At 39.8% G+C, this 22,620-nt stretch overlaps 1 protein-coding gene across 4 annotated transcripts in view; it reads right to left on the reverse strand.

The window, feature by feature from the left end:
* The window catches only part of LOC134337269 (protein unc-13 homolog A), a 298,564-nt gene that overhangs the window by 17,680 nt on the left and 258,264 nt on the right, over window positions 1-22,620 (reverse strand). For all 4 annotated transcript variants that reach the window (XM_063032135.1, XM_063032134.1, XM_063032133.1 and 1 more), the window contains 3 exons: window positions 22,446-22,569; window positions 4,460-4,516; window positions 1,856-1,936 (listed from right to left, as the gene is read on the reverse strand). In XM_063032135.1, coding sequence (XP_062888205.1) covers window positions 1,856-1,936; window positions 4,460-4,516; window positions 22,446-22,569 — 262 coding nt within the window. The remainder of the gene's footprint in view (window positions 1-1,855; window positions 1,937-4,459; window positions 4,517-22,445; window positions 22,570-22,620) is intronic.

Here is a 22,620-nt window from a genome sequence, read left to right on the forward strand (position 1 = left end):
TAGTGCTGAATTGGAAAATAACATCATAATAAACAAAGGAGGCATCTACACAGTTCCTTCCGACCTTCCACCTGGACTTTGGGTTAATGCAGTTGATACAAGGCTGCCAATAATAATGTAAGAAGCCATATTTTATTTATATTTTTATATAACATAAAACAGGTTAAATTATTTTAATTGAAATCCACTGCTCTCCTATGCTCTCTTAATCTCATCTTCCAAATAAATTCCCTCGCCCACATCAACAGCCAAGCTTTTTTGTCTGTTTTTCCTTGTGGCCTTGTCTTTCCCAACATGTCAAACACAGATAATTCATAAACACAAGAGATTCTGCCATTGCTAGAAATCCAGAGCAATGCACACAAAATGCTGGAGGAACTCAGCAGATCAGGTAGCATCTACAGAAATGAATAATCAGTTGACCTTCAGTCCGAGACCCTCCTTCATGAGTGGAAAAGGGGAAGACTCCAGAATAAAACACTGGGAGGGATGGGAAGGAGGACAAGCTAGAAGGTGACAGGTGAAGCCAGCTGGGTGGGAAAGGTAAAAGACTGAAGAAGGAGGAATCTGATAGGAAAGGAGAGTGGACCCATGGGAGAAAGGGAAGAAGGAGGTGCGCCAGTGGGAGGTGATAGGCAGATGAGAAGAGGAGATAAGAGGTGAGAGTGGGGAATAGCAGGAACGATCACATTGGATTGTTTATTTGATTCACACTCTGCCTATAACCCTACTTCTTCTGCCCCTGCCATTAACACTTTTCTTTCCCTAATTCACTCACAAAAACAATTCAAAATCCCACCCTTTGTCCCGACCACCACTTGCATCTAGCTTAATCATTTGATAATTAAATTTGTGAGAATTCAGTTGTCTTTTCCCACCCCGTTAAAGCCCATGAAGCAAATTTCTTCCAGATCCTCCTGTTCTATTTATTTATTTAGAGATACAGCATGATAAGAGGTCCTTATGGCCCAATAAGCCTGCACCGCAGTATTATACCCATGTGACCAATTAACTTACTGACCTGTATGTCTTTGGAATGTGGGAAAAAAACTGGAGTATCTGGAGGAAACTCATGCAGTCACGGGGAGAATGTACAGACATCTTAGAGAGAGTGCTGAGAATTGAACCTGGTCGCTGGTAATGTAATAGCGTTATGCTAACTACTATGCTACTGTGACATATTCTACTCGTTCATTTCTTTAGTATCTCTCCAAATATGCTTTGTAGATCACTCTGTCAATGAAACTTGTCTTCCACGTCCTAGAACAATCCCTGATCAAATCTGGAGTGCATCATTCTGTGAAGTTGATGCTTGGAGAGAAACAGTGTGTGATGGCTATATTGTTCATGACTTCCATTTCACCACAAAATATTTTTTAAAAAATCAATTTAATATTAATGCGTTGTTGTGATGAAAATGATCAAATTAGCAAAGAAAATGGAGGGGAAAATTAGCATGAGATTACATAAACTGAAGTCTACATTTGGTTAATTTCAAGAAAATGAGTGCCCAATGTTCAGGTTAACAAACTGAACATTAACTATTGAGGACTAAATAAATAAAACTGATCTGAAATCAGTTATTAAAATTGCAACTTTATTTCATGCAGTTATCACTTCCAATGAAGCAAACTGTAATGCTACATTGCTTTCTTATGAAAGTTATTTCACTAAATATCTCACATTCCTGAACTTCCTATATATATTTATCTAGTTAATTTTACATTGTGGAGTTTCAGTGATAACTTGCACTGCTTATAAAGGCTCGTCTATTAGTGTAACTATACACACAGGCATATACACATATATACATACATAAGCAGAAAACATTTACTGTAATACAAGTCTTGGTTACCTTAATAGTATCAAGTGCGAGCTCCACTACAGCACACTGCTTGGGAGAAAGACTTTTGGCTTCTTCTCTGACCATGTGATCCTGAAATATACAACCAAACTTAATGAGCTTTTCAATAACTTTAAAATCATATCACAAACACAATCTCTCACACTAATTGTAACCAATTCTTAATTTTACAGAAAAAAAACTTTTCCAAGTATTGGGGTAACACAAAAAATGCTGGAGGAACTCATCAAGTCAGACAGCATCTATGGAGAGGAATAAATAGTCGACGTTTCGGGGAGACCTGGAACTCTAAACGTCGACTATACATTCCTTTCTATAGATGCTGCCTGACCTGTTGAGGTCCTCCAGCATATTGTGTGTGTTACTCTGGATTTCCAGCAGCTCTTAGATCTAACTACTGTATTATGGTCTTTATTTTCTCCACACCAAAGGTATTGCTAGGTATGTAATTTTGTTTCTCTTTTACTGTTATCAGACATTTCCAGGACAGCATTAGAAAAGGTCAGCGACATTGACAGGGGCATTTCCATGAAGAGATTTATCCACAAGAATCAGAATTTTTCACTGCACATGTTGGGGATCAGGAGCAACCGCAGCTCAGTAAACAAAACAGGAGTTATGGGATTAAAAACAAGTTTTGCCTGGCAAAGGAAACCAGCAAAAGAGAACTGCAGCATGATTTGGGAAGGTGACACGAGCATGGCTGAGTTTCAGGAGCAACTGAATTATTGTAAAGAAGTAGATTTAAGTGTCTCTTCTGGGATATAGACATAGTGGGATCAATATGGCTCAAGTAAATCTAAATTTTAGTAGCACTGGGGCAAAGGCTGATATACATACATACATCTAAATACATTGACATACATCGTAAAAAGCAGCAGTCCCAACACCGACCCCCGTGGAACTCCACTGGTAACCGACAGCCAGCCAGAATAGGATCCCTTCATTCCCACTCTCTCTTTTCTGTTGATCAGCCAATGCTCCACGCATGCTAGTAACTCCTCTGTAATTCCATGAGATCTTATCTTGCTAAGCAGCCTCATGTGTGGCACCTTGTCAAAGGTCTTCTGAAATCCAAGTGCACCACATCTACTGCATCTCCTTTGTCTACCCTGCTTGTAATTTCTGCAAAAAGTTGCAAGGTTTGTTAGGCAGGATTTTCCTTTCAGGAAACCATGCTGGTTTTGGCCTATCTTGTCATGTGCCACCAGATACCCCGCAATCTCATCCCTAACAATCGATTCCAACAACTTTCCAACCACTGATGACAGGCGAACAAGTCTATAGTTTCCTTTCTGCTGCCTCCCACACTTTTTAAATAGCAGAGTAACATTTGCAATTTTCCAGTCATCCAGTACAATGCCAGAATCGACTGATTCTTGAAAGATCATTGCTAATGCCTCCGTAATCTCTCCAGCTACTTCCTTCAGAACCCGAGGGTCCAGGAGATTTATCCACCCTCAGACCATTAAGCTACCTGAGCACCTTCTCAGTCGTAATTTTCACTGCATCTACTTCACTTTCCTGACACTCTTGAATGTCCGGTATACTGCAGATGTCTTCCACTGTGAAGACTGACGCAAAATACACATTCAGTTCCTCTGCCATCTCTGCATCTCTCATTATGATATCTCCAGCGTCATTTTCTATTGGTCCTATATCTACCCTCGGCTCTCTTTTACCCTTTTATAGACTTAAAAAGGCATTTAGTATCTTCTTTGATATTAGTCGCCAGCTTCCTTTCATAATTCATCTTTTCCTTCCTAATGATTTCCTTAGTTTCCTTTGCAAGTTTTTAAAAGCTTCCCAATCCTCTATCTTCCCAATAGCTTTGCCTTCCCTTGTATGCCCTCTCTTTTGCTTTTACTTTGGCTCTGACTCCACTTGTTTTCTAGACCCTTTGAAATGAATGCTAATATTGCATTTGCCTTCCTCTCACAAACTCTACCTGCAAGTAAACATTTAGAGTGTTCTGCAAAAGGACTCCCAAGTACCTTTTCATCTCAGATTTTTGGATTTTCTCCCATTTAGAAAAAGTCTGCACATTTAATTCTACTATCGAAATGCATGACCATACATTTTCCAACATTGTATTTCATTTGCCACTTTCTTGCCAATTCTCCCAATTTGTCTAAGTCTTTCTGCAGCCTACCTGTTTCCTCAACACTACTTGTCCCTCCACCAATCTTTGTATCATCTGCAAACTTGGAAACAAAGCCATCTATTCCATCATCTAAATCACTGTTGTACAGCATAAAAAATTATACAGCATAAAAAAGTGGCCCCAACACTGACCCTTGTGGAACACCACCAGTCACTGGCAGCCAATCAGAAAAGGACTCTTTTGTTCCCACTCACTGCCTTCTATCAATCAGCCAGTGCTCTAACCATGCCAGTAACTTTCCTATAATACCATGGGCTCTGCTGGTGTTTACATTTCAACTGAAAAAACAATAATAGCTTTGTAAACTTAGGTTTATAACAAAATTGGTGGGCTAAGTTACACTTGTTTCAGGCCACTGGTTGCAATCATATTCATCGAGCAATGGAAATATTAGAATTTATTCCACCAGACAGAAGTCGTGGTACTCCTACCTTCAGCTTTGAAAGTTGCCCGAGCTCTTTTGCAGCATTGAAAATAAGTTGTGTGCCCTTTGAAAAACAATATGGAAAAAAATGAGTGCCAAAACTCAGCAGAAATAATAGTATTAAAAAAAGCTGTAACAATCTTCCACTTCACAAACATTTTCAAACTACAGTCACAGACACATTCAACACCGAATTATTTTCTTACATCGCTGTGACAGACAAGCTTCACCCTTCCCTGTAAAGAGAATATTTATTACTGTTCACATACTGGTCATCTATTTTTTTTTCCAGAAAATCACTATAGTGACCATTTATATTTAGGGAGAGAATTTTTTAAAACCCAAGCATTAAATGAGTAGTGAAATCCAAGGTAACTACCTAACAGATACATATGGCATAACACACAAAGTGGAGTTGAGGTGCTTTAAGACCGACATGCATAAAACTAAGCTGGAAAATCAGGCATAAGCTAACATTCAGATTAACTGCAATAAAGCTGTACAATACTTGAAAAATATATAGGTGTAGAGGATCTCTAAGGTTTGCAGTGGAAATCATGTGCAGCAATACCAATGACCTATACTTATGTTGCATTTTTAAATTACAAGATATCCCATAGTGCTTCATAAAGGCATTACTAAATACAATTTGACACAGAGCTACACTGAGTTAATTCCAGAAACGATATTGACTGAGAGACAATGGTTCAGAAGGAAACACCGATTTAGAACTCAGGAATCTGCATTTCTGTACATGTAGACACTAGCTTCCCCATCATCGTATATAGTGTATCTTCAACAGGCGATGCTGCAAGGTGGCAGCATCCATCACCCAGGACATGCCCTTTTCTCAGGGAGGAAACACAGGGCCTGAGGACATACACAGACATTTCAGAAACAGCTTCTTCCCCTCTGCCAGAGTTCTGAGCACACTATGAATCCATGAACACTACCTTGTGTCCACCTGTTTTCTACACTACTTTTTTTCTACTTATTATAATGCAGTATTTTTCTTATTATGTTTTGCACCGTACAGCTGGTGTAAAACAAGAAATTTTATGAGATACTGTATATTACCGATAATGGATCTTTTTAAATCACGTGTGCTAATGCAGAAGTCTGGGATGTGCTGCAAGTTATAGGCCAGCACATCTGACTATTGGTTCTGTTGCTGGACTGATTTGATCTCGTGCAGATAAGTGCCTTACCAATCCACTTTGATTTCATTGTTTTAAATTGTTTACTATTGTTTTAATTACATTTTAATCATTATAATTGCTTTAAAAACTACCAGTAATCTGAATAATTAACATGTTGCTATTAGTTCACCACATACAAACACGAGAATCATTTTCTTGTGGACATACTCAATAAATCCAATAACCATAATAGAATCAATGAAAAACCACATCAACAGAGTGGACAACCAGTGTACAAAAGACAACAAACTGTTCAAATACAAAAACAAAGAAAAAATAATAAATAATCAACAAATATTGAGAATATGATATGAAGAGTCCTTGAAAGTGAGCCCATAAGTTGCGGGAACAATTATGTGATAGAGCAAGTGAAGTTGAGTGAAGTGATCCTCTTTGGTTTAAAAGCCTGATGATTCAGGGGTAACAACTGTTCCTGAACTTTGTGGTGAGTGTCCTTTGGCTCCTGTACCTTCTTTCTGATAGCAGCAGCAGGAAAGGAGCATGTCCTAGGTGGTGGAGGCCCTGATAATGGATGCTGCTTTCCTGTGACAACACTCTGTCCAGATGTGCTCAATAGTTGAGAAGGCTTTACCCATGATGGACCCAGATCATATCCACTATTTTTGTAGGATTTTCCAATCAAAGACATTGGCACTTCCATATCAAGATGTGATGCAGCCAGTCAATATAACATACATCTGTAGAATTAAAAACCTGGGTAAGCTGCAGAGACTCTGGACATACCACTTGAGGTCAAATCAATGCTCTGACCCCAATGTTGCACTGGCCATTAGTTTTAGTGGGGGCTCCCAATCAGTAAAGTACTGGCACCTGTGTCTACAGGCTGGGAGTCTTGTCTGTAGGCCTGGTCCAGCCCGATCTAACCTATTAGGTGAGGAAAAACTTTGCCAATATTACATCTGAAGGAAGGGAAGAAGTGCAGAGGTGCAGAAGGAGAAGATATTTAGGAAAAAAAATTCCAGAACAGCCTACTTGAGAGCTTGTGGCCACAACTGTAATGGAAAAATTACAACCGGGGATGCCCCGAAGCAACATCTACATCTCAGGAAGGAGATTGGAGAGATTAGCAGGAGACTGATTAAACATCCTGATGGGGTAGCAGGGTGGAGATGTAAGATGCTCCTTACTGCCGTTAGCCTGTTTGTCACCCTTAGGCAAGATGTAGCATCTGCTTAGCCTCTCCTATCAGGGTCACATGAAGTTATGGGAGCAGGTGGTGGATGGTCGTATGAGCAGCTGGTGCGTATCACAAGTCCTGGTTAAGCAACCACTGATACCAGGCAATCTCTGAAGAATATTGATAATGGCTGGAGTCACCTGTCTTGTAAAGATGCTACCCAGAAGAAGGCAGTGGCAAACTACTTCTTCAAAAAAATTTGCCAAGAACAACCGTGGTCACCATGATTGCCTTCGTCATACGACATGGCACAGAATAATGATGATGATGATGATGAAGAAGAATTTTAAAATCAAGGCTGCCCTTAACCAAGAGAGAATGTAGGTTAGAGAACACAAGGATGATGGGCAAACTGGACTTGAATGAACAATCCTGGTAAGAATATTACTCAATGTTAAACTGTTCAATTATTCTCATTTAACACACAAGAATAATTAGGTGGAAATACCATTCAGAATGATTAATCTTTCTTCCTGCTGACATAAATGTAATAACACTGCTGATGAAAATTAGTCTTCCATGCTGATCTCAACCAATTTACCCTCTTCTAAAGTAGTTCATCTTCATCTGCATCACAAATATATATTTTTAGCTCGCTGACTTAAATAACTGAGAACTGAGAGGATGGGGCTTCTGTGCTTTACAATGATAATGAACATATAATTGTACTTGTTTTACATCCTGTGATCTGACAAGGCAATTTGTTGTGCATCTAATGGTAACTGGTAATTTGAGTAAACCTTAGAATACAAAATAAATGTCCTGTGGAAGATATTTAAATTTGTTTCTAGGTATTTACATAAGAATACATATTTTCACTATATTACTGTGTGAAAGGCATTTTTTTAACAAGAACTTTATACTAAATATTCTCTGTGCTCAGGATGGTTGTAAATATCTTCCATATTAGATATTCAATGCCCAGAATTTACTTAGTCTAAGAAGAATAGGTAATGGGGTTAACCCCTCAATTACCCTCACCATCTTGACCATGCATTCTTCTCACTGCTATCTTCAGGCAGGAGGTGCAGGAGGCTTAGCTCCCAGACTACCAGATTCAGGAACACCCTTCAATCATCAGGCTCCTGAACCAGTGTGGATAATTCACTGACCTCATCGCTAAACTGATTCCACAACCAATGGACTCACTTTCAATGACTCTACTACTCATATTCTCATTATTTATTTATTTGCACAAATAACAAGTTGTTCAAGTACCAGCGTAGGTAGATACAAGTGATTGACAAAATAGGAGGTACAATAACTTTTTTTTAGAAAAACATAACATATGGCTGTACGCTTGCAAACTCTACCAGCCAAAGTGGATAAAGGAGCCAATCACAACTTTCAAAAGGAAATTGAATAGGCACTTCAGGAAAAATAATTTGCAAGGCTTAGGGTAATCAGCAGATGACTGGGGAATGCCTGAACTGCAGTGCGTAGGTCTGACATGGGCAAGATAGGTTGAATAGCCTTTTTTCATGCCAGTATGATTATCTGAAGCAACAGGGAGCTTGGACAAGATGGGAGAATGCGGTTGAGAGGATAGTGACCTGGGCTGATCTTTGGAAAGCCAAACCACACCGCATCCAATTTCTCATCCAGGCAGTGTACTTCCAAGCCCATCAAACCTGCACACATGGGTCAAGGCAGAGTCATCTGCGTGCCCACTGTGTTCCAAGAGAGGAACCCTGGAGTACATCCTCAGCGGCTGTGCAAGGGCACCTGGTGAGGGATAGTACAGGTGGAGGCATGATCAGGTCCTGAAGCCCATTGCTGAAGCTGTCAGCGCAGGAGTTGAGTGGACGAAGCAGTCCCGACCCTCCAAGCAGACCATTGCCTTTGTCAGAGCTGGGGAGCAGCCAATACCTGCCAAAAGAACATCTGCAGGCATCCTGACCTCTGCAAAGGACTGGCAGCTGTTGGTGGACCTCAAACGGCAGGTGTAATTCCCCAACCATATGGCAGCCACCACCCTGCAACCAGCCATTGTCCTAGTGTCTGAGTCTACTAAGCAAGTGGTGCTGCTGGAGCTGACAGTCCTATGGGAAGATAGCTTGGAAGAGGCCTTTGAAAGGAAGCTCTCCAAGTACACAGGACTGGTCAGCAACTGTCAGCGGGCAGGATGGAGAGTGAGGTGTCTCCCAGTGGAGGTTGGTTGTAGGGGATTCGCAGCCCGTTCCTTAGTTAGAGCCTTCAGCATTTTGGGCATCGAGGGAGAGAGGAAGAGGAAAGCCTCCGCAGTACCACCTATGCGGCAGAGAGGGCCTCAAGATGGCTGTGGCTCAAAAGAGGGGAGCCATGGAGTCATAACTAGCTAGCGATCTGGACACAAGCTGGGGTCTGACCAGCCCTGGCTGGGTCACCTGGAAGAGGTTGTATGAAGCTGAAAGACCCGAAACACCCGATGATTCCAGGAACATCACTGAAGATTGTGTCCAGAAGCATCAGTAGATGTATATACACAGTAAGTTAACACAACAAATTCCAGGGTAAAGTTCTGGGGTATTCTGAAATTTTACTAGACCCATGCTACAATTGTAAATAGTTTTTGTTAACTATTAGCACCAAGTGTAAAAATAAAGTTTATTTTCTTACTCTATTGTGGTTCTTATGGCAATAAGGAAATATAACACTTTTTTCTGTCATATTCTCAAATGATAGGGAAAGGAATCTGATCTTAATCTTGAAGATACCAATTAGAACATAGAACACTACAGCACAGTATAGGCCTTTCAGCCCATGACGTTGTGCCAACTTTTTAAACCTACTCTAAGATCAATTTAACCCTTCCCTCCCACATACCCCTCCGTTTTCTTTTCATCCATTTGCCTATCTAAAAGTCTCTTAAATGCTCTAAATGTATTTGTCTCTACCATCACTACCTCTGACAGTGCGTTTGATGTACCTACTACTCTCTGTGTAAAAAAAACTGTCTCTGACATCCCCCGTATGCTTCTCTTAATCACTTTAAAATTATGTCTTCTCATACTAGCTACTTCTGCCCTGGGGGTGGGGTGGGGGGAAGTTCTATGGTGCCAGAGTTCAACATTGCAAGAAAACACAGGGAAGTTATTGATCATGAGATCCAAGTAATAACAATACAGAAAAATGAATTGCAATGATATCAATGGGCTGTAGGTACATGGAATACCAGCATCTGCAGGTTCCCTCTCAGGGCACAGTAAGTTCTTATTTTGGTCCTTTATCAACCTACAAGTCCCTATCCAACAGAACAGTGAGAATACCTTCCCCAGAAGGACTGCACTGGTTGAAGGTGACAGCTCACTACCACTTCTTGCATGGTAATGAAGGATGGGGAATACTAACCTCATCAATGGTGCTGGTAAACAAATAATGTCAGATTACCTCAATAGGAATTAGGTGGATTCCTAATGTTCTAATTTTTTTTGCAAGGCTCAAGATCACCGAAGAGTACTGCGAACTATCTATGGAACAATAATGTTATATTTTATTCATTTGGAAAAAACATAAGATTTGCAACAAACCTGAGACTATTTGGTTTTGAAACTATGACAACATTCAACACATTTAAATACTGTACACAGACCACAGCTTCTCTACCTCCTGTTACACCAATTCAAAGATGAGCTATTTACCTACGTTCACCACATAAAAATACCACATTTGCATTTACAACATTTTATCTTCCTCTTCTGAAGATATCTATTTCACACAAAATGCAAAGGTCTATGCCTTAACCACTCCATATAGCAATCCAATCTGTAGCTGAATCATTGCATATCCCTCATCCAATCAGTCACAGTGTCAAAAACTACTTGTCTGGAACTGGATTGTTTTTGCTGCATCTAAGCAAACTAACTTCAAGATTCTATGTTATTTATCATGCGTAAATCAAAACATACAGTGAAATGTGTCATTTACGTTAACAACAGAGAGGGGTCCTTGTCCACTCTCTGTTCGCCTGACTTCTGATCACAGATGTCCCACATCTGTGTTGCTGGCCCTTTGTAAGCAGAGTGAAGCCCTCATCTCCAAGAAAAATAAAATTTTGTTGAAAATCAGGACCAACTACATGACTCACAGTCTACATTTTCATTCCAGTTTACCTCTGCTGGTGATGGATTAATGCATGGAGCATCCTGGATAGGCGCAGAATGTGCAGTGCTCATTGGGATGCACTTCTAGGATTTTCAGTGGCCATAATGGTTCACAGCACCTGTGAAAGCCATTTTCTTCTGTTCAAGGGAACAACATGAGCAAGTACTAAGCAGAAGTCAGAAAACTGACTTGTTTTAATTTCTTTTAAATTAATTGATTCCTTGGGTGGTGGTTATACAGGGAAGACACTGCCTCACACAAGGCTGATTCAGTGGTGCATGGTGCAATGGACCAAACACTGAGCCTACAGTATCTCACAGCAACCACGGAACACGTTTCTCGAGATAATATCTAAAGTTCCAACCACACTTTTTCCAAATGGGATAAGCTTTAAATAACTTTACTGTGGGTCTTTTTGATTAACAGATACATTTTGAAAAAATGTTTTATTTTGACTAGAACTATGGAATCCAAAATCCCAATTACAGAGACATGCATTTGTGCAGGATAATCAGATAATCCCAGGAAATCCCAAATTAAATGAAAACAGAAAATGATTGTCAGGCAGACAAGTTTTATAGGCAGTTCAGAAGGACTCAGAGGGCATCTTGTTTGCTGGCTGTTTCTTAAATGCTAATGAAGGAGGGGAACCAGGACAAATCCATTACACCCTCGGTATGTCAACTGTACAGAGAAGGGAAAGGACAAGAGAGCAATGCATAATGATCCTATATTTGGAGGGCAATTCTGTGGTTGCAGATGTACACTACCATGCAAAAGTATTAGGTATATGTATATAAACCAGAGAGTTAAGACATTAGCTCTGTACTGTAGTAATTTTATGTATTGCACTGTACTGCTGCCACAAAAAGAAAACAAATTTCATGACATAGGTGAGTGATGATAAACCTGAATCTGATATGGGTCTCTATTGTGGACTGAGAGTGGGAAGGGGACAGGGAGAGGGGAATCATGGTTGGGAAAAGGGAAAGGTAGAAGGGAGAGAGCAGGAAACACCAGAGAGACATACTATAATGATCAATAAACCAATCATTTGGAATCAAATTATCTTGCCTGGTGTCTCAGGGTATGTCTGTACCCACGCCCCTCCTGCTCCGACACTCCTTTTCTCTGCCACCTGTCCCATACCCCTCCCGTGTCACTCGCCATTCCCAACATCCTTTGTTTCTGCCAGATCTACAAACTCACTCTGCACTCCTATTGACAAATTTAGTTCTGTGCAAAAGTCTTAGGCACCCTAGCTCTATATATACGCCTAAGACTTTTGCATAGTACTGTAATTCTAGGATTACATCCTAGATGCCAAGGTTAAGAATAATACTGAAATGCTGCAACAAAGACAGCAAAAGGGCCAAGTCCTGCAAGCAGATTTTAAGGAGTTAAAGATCTCTGGATTGATGTCAAGCACCAGTGAGACTAGAGCATTGAGAGTGTCCCACCATTTGCAACTTAAGGAGACTAATATGTAAAGACCAAGATTACTTAGCTTCCGTTTTAAGAAACGTCTAGATAATTTCTGATTTCCGAATGGTCCATGAACATTACTTCGTACTATTGTTATTTTTATGTCTTGCTTAAAACAATAAATTTCACAATGCATGTCAGTGATAATAAACCTGATTCCGATGAAAACATGAATAACCACGGCATTGTATTCTATGGATCAAGTGCTGATCAATCAAAAAAGTGCAGATAGCTACTTGATAGTTAGCACAGTCAGTTTCTGTGCTGTAGGACCAGTAAACTCTCTTCAAATTCCAGGTGAATGATAAAGCTTTCATAAATCATCTTATTATATGTCCATTCCCACCCCAAATTTATAAAACATTGGTTAGACCTAAGTGGGAGAACTGCATGCAGTTCTGGGCATCATATCATAGGGAAGGTGTGATAGTGTTGGAGCGGAGATTCACCAGGATGTTGTCTGGGACAGAACATTTCAATTATCAGGAGAGACTGGAGAGGCTGTCTTCTCTTTGGAGGGAGGAGAATATGACCGAGGTATATAAAATTGTGAGGACTATAGATAGACTGGAGGAATCGGAGGTGAATAACCTTAGAGGACGTAGATTTAGGGCAAGGACAAGAGGGGATCAGAAGGAGACATTTTTTCGTCTAGAGCAGGGGTTCCCAATCTGGAGTCCATGGAGCCCTTGATTAATGGTATTGGCCCATGGCATAAAAAGGGTTATGAGCACCTAAATTGCCTCGGCATAAGTAACAGGGCAAGATGGGTTAATATAGATGGATTCACACTAGTTGGCTGGATGTGGTGGGCCAAGTTTGTTTTCATTCTGTGACTTTTCTGTCTGAATAAAAGTTCTACCTAAGCTTCATAAATTTGGTTGGGAGGAAAAATTTAAATTAATACAACTTGATATCCCAATCTAAACCACAGGTATTTTTTAATCAATAGCAGCATGAAATATTATTATTATTATTATAACCACATTGTCCTTTGTTTCAACTTTGTTTCTGCTGGGCAAAGACAAAAATAACTGTGCAAAATATTAGGCCTCAGACAGAATTACATGACAGTCTCATAGTGTGGCCAACCAGATCTAGGCCTGCAAGCTTCATTTGTTCTGTTGAAGTTTATGATTTATTGTGGACTTGGGACAATTGCAACACATGTAGAATCTCAAAGCTTCACTTCTTAAAGAATATCTATGGCAACAGTGAGAGAAGTTTCAATCCATCAAAATTTCAATCCTATTTCTAGACAACTTTACATCAGATTTCAGAAGTAATGGGCTACCATTTTCAATCAACAAGACTAAAGCACTCACTGCTGACCTTGTAGAAAGAAGCCCATAGAGATTTAGTAATGTCTATGACATGGACTTCATCTATTTATAATGGTTATTGTCAGAGGTCAATAGTACCTGCCATAATTGACTCCATCCAAGCACATCAAAAAATTCTCCGAGAAGTAAAATGTACATTAAAAAAGTTCTCCAACGTTTTACAGCATGCAATATTAAATTGTAATATAAATGAGATTGGGGTAGAAGATGAAATATAATTTAGTTTTAAAAATTGAAATTGTTATTTTATAATATTTATTAGAGAGAATGGCAATCCACACTATTAACTTCTCCTGAGCTAATGACTCTAAGTATTTTGTTATGGCTTGGTGCACTAAAAATACATACCTCCACTCAATGGAGCATAACATTTTTAGGCTCTCTTTTTAAATAATTTGTAAATACCTGAAGTTTTCATCAGTTTCATGATCTGTATATTTGATTGAAGTATGTGGCTAAGCATTACAGAAGTAGGAATAGGGAATCACATCTGTAACTCTGTATCATCTAACTTTTTGTATTTAATTGTACTTGTGTGTGCTCTCTGTAAGTTACCAACAGATTTCATCCTTTATAATGAATAGCCCCGTCGTCTCATAATTTTTCATCACAAATTCTAGACCATTAGTTCCAGTATCACGAAGTTAAATCCTTTGAACTAAACTTAATTAAAATCAACATACCCCCCACCCAAAATCCACTGCCTGAACTTTCACATTTATCTGACAATATTAGTTACTGTACCGTATAGCCTACATTATAATAAGAGACATTTTATGTTGTAGTAACACGTCGTTGCATGCGCTATTAGGCATGTATGGATCTGTATACATGTGTGTTGAAGTTCGGACTCTACCAGTAAAGAACCATGAAACTTAGTTCCCGTCTCCAGCGTTGTTATTAATAATATAGTTGTGTAAACAGGCCACATACACAACAAATTGGCCACGAGAATTATGAACCTACATCTTATCGGAACGCTGTGTTTTAGTTGATAATGACACTCAAAGGAGAAGAGAGAGAAGGGAGGTGAAAAGGAGCAACACATGCATCTAGGCGTAGTGCGCTCGTGGCGCTAGCAAAAAGGTCACGTGAGTCAAGTGGAATGTGCAGTGATTGCAAGGAGCTAGCTAAAGAGAAAACAAGGAAAAAATGGATTAAATTAACATAACAAAGATGGTGATAATTGGAACCATTACAGCATTTTATCAACATCCACAAAGTGCTGGTGGAACGCAGCAGGCCAAGCAGCATCTCTACGAAGAGGTACAGTCGATATTTCAGGCCGAGAACCTTCGTCAGGACTAACTGAAAGAAGAGCTAGTAAGAGATTTGAAAGTGGGAGAGGGAGAGGGAGATCCAAAATGATAGGGGAAGACAGGAGGGGGAGGGATGAAGCTAAGACCTGGAAAGTTGATTGGCAAAAGGGATACAGAGCTGGAGAAAGCAGAGGATCATGGGATGGGAGGCCTGGGGAGAAAGAACTGGGGAGGGGAGCACCAGAGGAAGATGGAGAGCAGGCAAGGAGTTATTGTGAGAAAGACAGAGAGAGAAAAAAGGAAAAAATAATAAATAAATAAGCGATGGGGTAGGAAGGGGAAGAGGGCATTAACGGAAGTTAAAAAAATCAATGTTCATGCCATCAGGTTGGAGGCTACCCAGACGGAATATAAGGTGTTGTTCCTCCAGCCTGAGTGTGGCTTCATCTTGACAGTAGAGGAGGCCATGGATAGACATATCAGAATGGGAATGGGATGTGGAATTAAATGTGTGGCCACTGGGAGATCCTGCTTTCTCCAGCGGACAGAGCGTAGGTGTTCAGCAAAACGGTCTCCCAGTCTGCGTCGGATCTCACCAATATATAGAAGGCCGCACCGGGAGCACCGGATGCTGTATATCACACCAGCTGACTCACAGGTGAAGTGTCTCCTCACCTGGAAGGACTGTCTAGGGCCCTGAATGGTGATGAGGGAGGAAGTATAAGGGCAGGTGTAGCACTTGTTCTGCTTACAAGGATAAGTGCCAGGAGGGAGATCGGTGAGAAGGGATAGGGGGGACGAATGGACAAGGGAGTCACGTAGGGAGCGATCCCTGCTGAAAGCAGAAACGGGGGGGGGGGAGGGAAAGATGTGCTTGGTGGTGGGATCCCATTGGAGGTGGCCGAAGTTATGGAGAATTATATGTTGGACCAGGAGGCTGGTGGGGTGGTAGGTGAGGACAAGGGGAACCCTATCCCTAGTGGGGTGGCGGGAGGATGGAGTGATAGCAGATGTGCGTGAAATGGGGGAGATGCGTTTGAGAGCAGAGTTGATGGTGGAGGAAGGGAAGCCCCTTTCTTTAAAAAAGGAGGACATCTCCTTCATCCTGGAATGAAAAGCCTCCTCCTGAGAGCAGATGCGGCAGAGACAGAGGAATGGCGAGAAGGGGATGGCATTTTTGCAAGAGACAGGGTGGGAAGAGGAATAGTCCAGGTATCTGTGAGAGTCCGTAGGCTTATAGTAGACATCAATAGATAAGCTGACTCCAGAGGTACAGACAGAAAGATCAAGAAAGGGGAGGTAGGTGTCAGAAATGGACCAGGTAAATTAGAGGGCAGGATGAAAGTTGAAGGCAAAGTTAATGAAGTCAACGAGCTCAGCATACTAGCAGGAAGCAGCGCCAATGCAGTCGTTGATGTAGCGAAGGAAAAGTGGGGGACGGATACCAGTATAGGCTTGGAACATGGACTGTTCCACAAAGCCAAAAGGTAGGCATAGCTGGGACCCAAACGGGTGCCCATGGCTACACCTTTAGTTTGTTCTTTTTAAATCTTTTTATTGAGTAAGTATACAAAAAAGGTAAGCCATATAAACATTAATACAATGTTAAAGTATAATAAAATTCCAAAAGATAACAATACCAAAAAGAAAATACTACAAACAATGTAATTTAAGCATAAGAAACCAAGATAACATAATAGTATACTAGATTTTATATATATCAATGGAAAAAAAGAAAAAAAAAAACCCCAAAAAAAGACCCACCGTGCAACTAACTAAAAGCAAAGCAAAGCAATGGGCTAACTTGAAACCAAACAGAGTTAAACTTAAAATCACGTCCTCAATCCCGACCTCCATTAAAACAGTGAAGAGAAAACAAGAAGGGTAAATATTACATTAAATGAAAATATCGAATAAAAGGTCCCCAAATCTGTTCAAATTTAAATGAAGAATCATAAAGGTTACTTCTAATTTTCTCCAGATTCAAACATAAAATCGTCTGAGAAAACCAAAAAAAGGTAGTTGGAGCATTAAGCTCTTTCCAATGTTGTAAAATACATCTTTTCGCCATTAAAGTAAGAAATGCAATCATTCTACGGGCTGAAGGGGAAAGATTACTAGAAATTTTAGGTAGTCCAAAGATAGCAGTAATAGGGTGAGGAGAGATATCTATATTTAATACCTTAGAAATAATATTGAAAATATCTCTCCAAAAAGTTTCCAAAGTAGGGCAAGACCAAAACATATGAGTTAAAGAGGCTATCTGCCCCGAACATCTATCACAGAAAGGATTAATATGCGAGTAAATACACCTTTAGTTTGGAGGAAGTGGGAGGAGCCAAAGGAGAAATTATTAAGAGTAAGGGCTAATTCCGCTAGACGGAGGAGAGGGGTGGTAGAGGGGAACTGGTTGGGTCTGGAGTCCAAAAAGAAGCGGAGAGCTTTGAGACCTTCCTGGTGGGGGATGGAGGTATATAGGGACTGGACATCCATGGTGAATATAAGGCGGTAGGGGCCAGGGAACTTAAAATCATTGAAAAAATTCAGAGCGTGATAAGTGTCACAAACATAGGTGGGAAGGGATTGAACAAGGGGGGATAAAACAGTGTCGAGGTATGTAGAAATGAGTTCGGTGGGGCAGGAGCAAGCTGAGACAATAGGTCTGCCAGGGCAGGCACGTTGTGGATCTTGGGTAGGAGGGAGAAACGGGAAGTGTGAGGTGTGGGAATTATGCGGTTGGTGGCAGTGGATGGGAGATCCCCAGAGCTGATAAACTTGGTGATAGTGTAGGAGACAATGGCCTGGTGCTCCTTAGTGGGGTCATGATCGAGGGGTAAATAAGAGGAGGTATCCGCAAGTTGTCGCTGTGCCTCGCAAGATAGAGGTCAGTACACCAGAGTACAACAGCACTCCCCTTATCGGCGGGTTTAATAGTAAGGTTAGGATTAGTGCGGAGGGAGTGGAGAGCAGAGGGTTCGGAAGTTGTGAGGTTGGAATTGGAACAAGGTGTGGTGAAGTCGAGACGGTTGATGTCCCGTCGGCAGTTAGCAATAAAGAGATCCAGAGCAGGCAGAAGACCAGAGTAGGGTGTCCATGAAGAGGAGAAGGGTTGAAGACAGGAGAAGGCGTCATTGGTGGGGGTGCATTTGATAGTAGGATTGAAAACTGGGTAACTTACATTGAAAGAGTGGAGTTATATTGTGATGCTAACGATGTTAATGATGCAAAGAAAGCCAGTGTCTTACTCAGTGTTATAGGAGCAAAAACATACGGGCTGCTATGGAGCTTGTTAACCTCTGAAAAGCCAGCCTGCAAAACGTTCAAGCAAATAGTAGACACTCTCCAACAGCATTTACACCCCAAACCACTGGTCATTGCTGAAAGATTTAAATTTCACAAACGGAATCAGAGCAAGAATGAAAGCATTTCTGAATATTGTGCAGAATTGTGCAAATTATCAGAACATTGTCAATTTGGAGCTGGTCTATCAGACACATTGAGGGACAGGTTAGTGTGTGGCATGCACTCTGAAACCACACAGAAGAAGCTCCTGGGTGAAAAAGACCTTACATTCAAGAAGGCACTGAACATTGCAATAACATTGGTAACAGCAGCATGGGGTGCTTCAGAGATACAACAAAAATCTCTGGAATATGCTACGAATAAAATGTCACTAAACAGAAATGAAGGAAAGAGATGTTACTGTTGTGGGAACATGTCACATGACCCAGATGACTGTTGGTTTAAAGTTAAAGAATGCAGAAACTGTGGCAAACAGGGCCACATTGGCAGAGTATGCAAAGCTAGTAAACAGCAGAAAAAGGACAAAATACAGAGAAACAAGAAACCCCAGAAAGGAAAATACAACAATGTACACAAAATGGAAGAAAGCAGTTCTGATGAAAACGACTCAGACAAAAGTGAATTGTCTTGTCTGCAACTTCACAGCGTGAAAGAGACAGATAATCGAAGGGTAATATGGATCACTCCACAGGTGGACACAGGCTCAGCTTTAACAGTGATCTCTGTACACAGCCACAAATGACATGGTATGTTTTCTCACATACCTCTGAAATAAACTAAACTACTGCTAAAGACTTACACAGGACAGAGAGTGCGTCCCAAAGGTAAAATTAAAGTGACAGTGACCTACAGAGACAAAACACAGCAGATGAACCTCTATGTACTGAAAAGTGGAGGACCACCATTGCTGGGACGTGAATGGTTCAGGAAAATCCAGTTGGATTGGCACACCATCAAGGCAATAGATGTGTCAGCAAAGGAGGACAGCAAGGCTACATCTGAGAGACTGTCACAAATACTTGCTGACTCTGAGGAAGTTTTCATGAAAGGAATAGGAACACTTCATGGCACGAAGGCAAAGATTGAGATTGAGGAAAATGCATGTCCAAAACGTATGCGAGCAAGGATGCCTATAAACCTGACTCAATTACACCAGTCCTGTCTGGCGGAATGGAACAAAATTCCAAAACTTATTGTGAGAAGTTTGTGGAAGGCTATCCAAAACGTTTGATGCCAGTTAAACAATTTAAAGGCAATGCTACCAAATACTAACAAAGTGTATGAAAACTTCTGACCCCCTGGGAAAGTGATGAAAGAAATAAAAGCTGAAATAAATCATTCTCTCTACTATTATTCTGACATTTCACATTCTTAAAATAAAGTAGTGATCCTAACTGACCTAAGACAGGGAATGTTTTCTAGGATTAAATGTCAGGACTTGTAAAAAACTGAGTTTAAATGTATTTGGCTAAGATGTATGTAAACTTCTGACTTCAACTGTATGTGTATGTTAAAATTTGGACTCTATCAGTAAAGAACCATGAAACTTAGTTCCCGTCTCCAGCATTGTTATTAATATAGTTGTGTAAACAGGCCACATACACAACAGTTACAAAGAAGATTATGCTCAGGGGGAATTTTGTTACATCATTTAATTTAATCTATAAATCATGCTAATTAAAGTTACCGGATTTTGTAACAAGTCCAGGAGTTAACTGTTCTTGGATATAATATGCTGAAGATGATAAATCTCTTGTTTTGTTCTTGCCTATTGCCAGTGAACTTTCACACTTGGTTATTTTAACTGCATTTCTACACTGTTGAATGGGAGCTAGCTCTTTCTTCAGGATGAAATGATATATTTTGCTCAATTTATATTGGAGTCTGGATCAGAAATGGTGGTGATAAAAATTCTATAGGAGTCTGAGAGAGGTTGAAACTCAGATAAATCTGAGATTGAATCTCACTCATATTCACTGAAGATCAAATCAATGCCACCAAAGAGTACCTATGCATGCTAGATCACAACTTTCAACGCACAATAATAACTTCCTTTAGCATCATGACTAAGCATCAAAACTACTGTGTATACAAGGACATGTTTACTTGCAGGTTTCCTTGCAAAGATATGTTACCTCTGTTAGTAAAGTTCACACATTTGGGTTAAATATTATAATATTTTAAGTTTGTTTTTTTTTGTTCTATCTTCATTATGGCTGATGAACTAAATGTGAAGATGTGGAAGATTCAGACTTGAGAAGATCCTTGACATACTCAGGTTTTTGCAACACTAAGAGCTTCACGGTTACCTTTGCCACATCAGCAAACTAACTTTGGTTGGTTAATGTGAATACCGCTTGAATATGTGCCCATGATGATTATCAGAAATTTAAATTGTTTCCTGTAATTTCTGTGGCAGAAATTACAGGAGAAAAGCCATCTTATTTAAAGGAATTTTTCCCCACTTAATAGGTCTGTACAACTTTAAAAAGTTCAAAAACAAAGTTATCAAAGCATGCTTAAAATTTCCACAGTAAATGATTTTACCCACATGACAGTACTTGGGTGTTGTACTCCAAAATATATTTTCTTTTTGATATATCTCACTAAATATGAATCCACTATCCATAGCGCATACTGAAAATAACTTCTTAAAGATTTGAAATTTATTCTGTATTGTGTGAATCAGTTGTAAGTACTGCCGTTCATCAACAAAATCCTTCATATGCTTTTTGCAACATTACACTCCATTGGTTCTCAAATCAATTAAGAGCTAAGTTGTGATATTTTTAAGAAAAGAACTTTGGTTAAGATTGCAGCATATATCAGTGTTGGCAGCCCTTACTACAAAACAAAAATAAACAAAACATATTTGCAGATGCATTTTAAAAAAAGGTATCTCTTGCAGAAAAATAATCAGCCAGCATTTCAAAACATACATATATACTGCAGCTATTAATTAAATAGTGGTAGCAACTGATACACATAATAACATCTCAACAAATACAAGCAGTTAGCTTTTACCAAAATAGACATTTCCTTGATGTGCACATCCAGAATTGAGCTGTAAACATACAACACACTTTTGACAGGTTTTTATTTAAATCCAAAAGAGCAAACATTCAAATGACAAAACAGGGGGAGATTTCAGGTATGGGAACCCAGCAAAGGTCATTATTATTAACCAGGGTCAGCCATGTGCATCAGCTTGTGGCAGCATACACTAACAAGCGCAGCCACACACAACATTACTGGCTGATTCTATTAAACGTACAGCAGACAGACAGACAGACACATAGTGCTGTACTTACAATCATCTGCCATTACCAGAGAGCAGAACAATTAAAGAAAATGATAATCAGACCAGTATATTGCTATTATTTTTCTAGTTCAATGCAACTTTTTCAGTAAGTTGGTTTTAAAAGTAGGAATTAGATTCTGTGGCCTTTTGGTAAAATGCCACAGCATTATTATCAAAAATCAATAAAATACTGCCAACAGAATCACTTTTTAAATATTTGAACTACTTTTTAAAAACATTCTTTCAGATGGATCTTAATACTATTTAAAAAAAATTAGTAAATAGAGAATATATATTTCACCTGTGTACAGTGCTCTCCTAATAACAATGATTGTTTAATGATGGAAAAATGCTAATGATCCTGCATGGTTAACTATTTTGCAAGCAATTAATATCAATGTTTAAAATCACAGTTCTTTTTAGCTTTTAAAATTAGCAGGATATCTATTTGTTCTTTTTCCTGAACTTGGGCCTATTGTTATAGAACAGTCCATCTTTGTTTTAGTTCCATGACAGTTATAACATTGGCAACTAAGAATAATGCTTACAAGGCTCAGAATAGAATCATTCCTCTTAATTTTACATTCACCAAAGACCTAATTCAGACAAATGCTAGGAAGTAACAAGGTGGCAACCCAGTCATGTGGTAGTTTTCTCTGCTGCTGCACTTTCATCAGGACTTGTAATGAACAAGATTAAGGACAGCATGTGCAAAATGAATACTTGTACAGACACTCTAGAGCAATCCTACCACTGAGCTATGCTGCATCGCTTTGTAACAATATATCACACTAAGTCACCAATGATAAAATTGCTACTTACCGTTTGATCAGTTAAAGGTGGCAGGACAATAGTTTTCTCCATCGTGTTCATGACAATCTTCCACAATTCTTTCAGAACACGCTTCAGCACCGTTTTTTCACAGATCTTTGCAAACAGGGTCAAACTAGAAGAGGAAGCAAATGTCTAAACCAATACTCAAAATAATAATTTCCTT

Source organism: Mobula hypostoma, chromosome 24 (assembly GCF_963921235.1).
Source record: "Mobula hypostoma chromosome 24, sMobHyp1.1, whole genome shotgun sequence".
Taxonomy (NCBI): Eukaryota; Metazoa; Chordata; class Chondrichthyes; order Myliobatiformes; family Myliobatidae; genus Mobula; species Mobula hypostoma.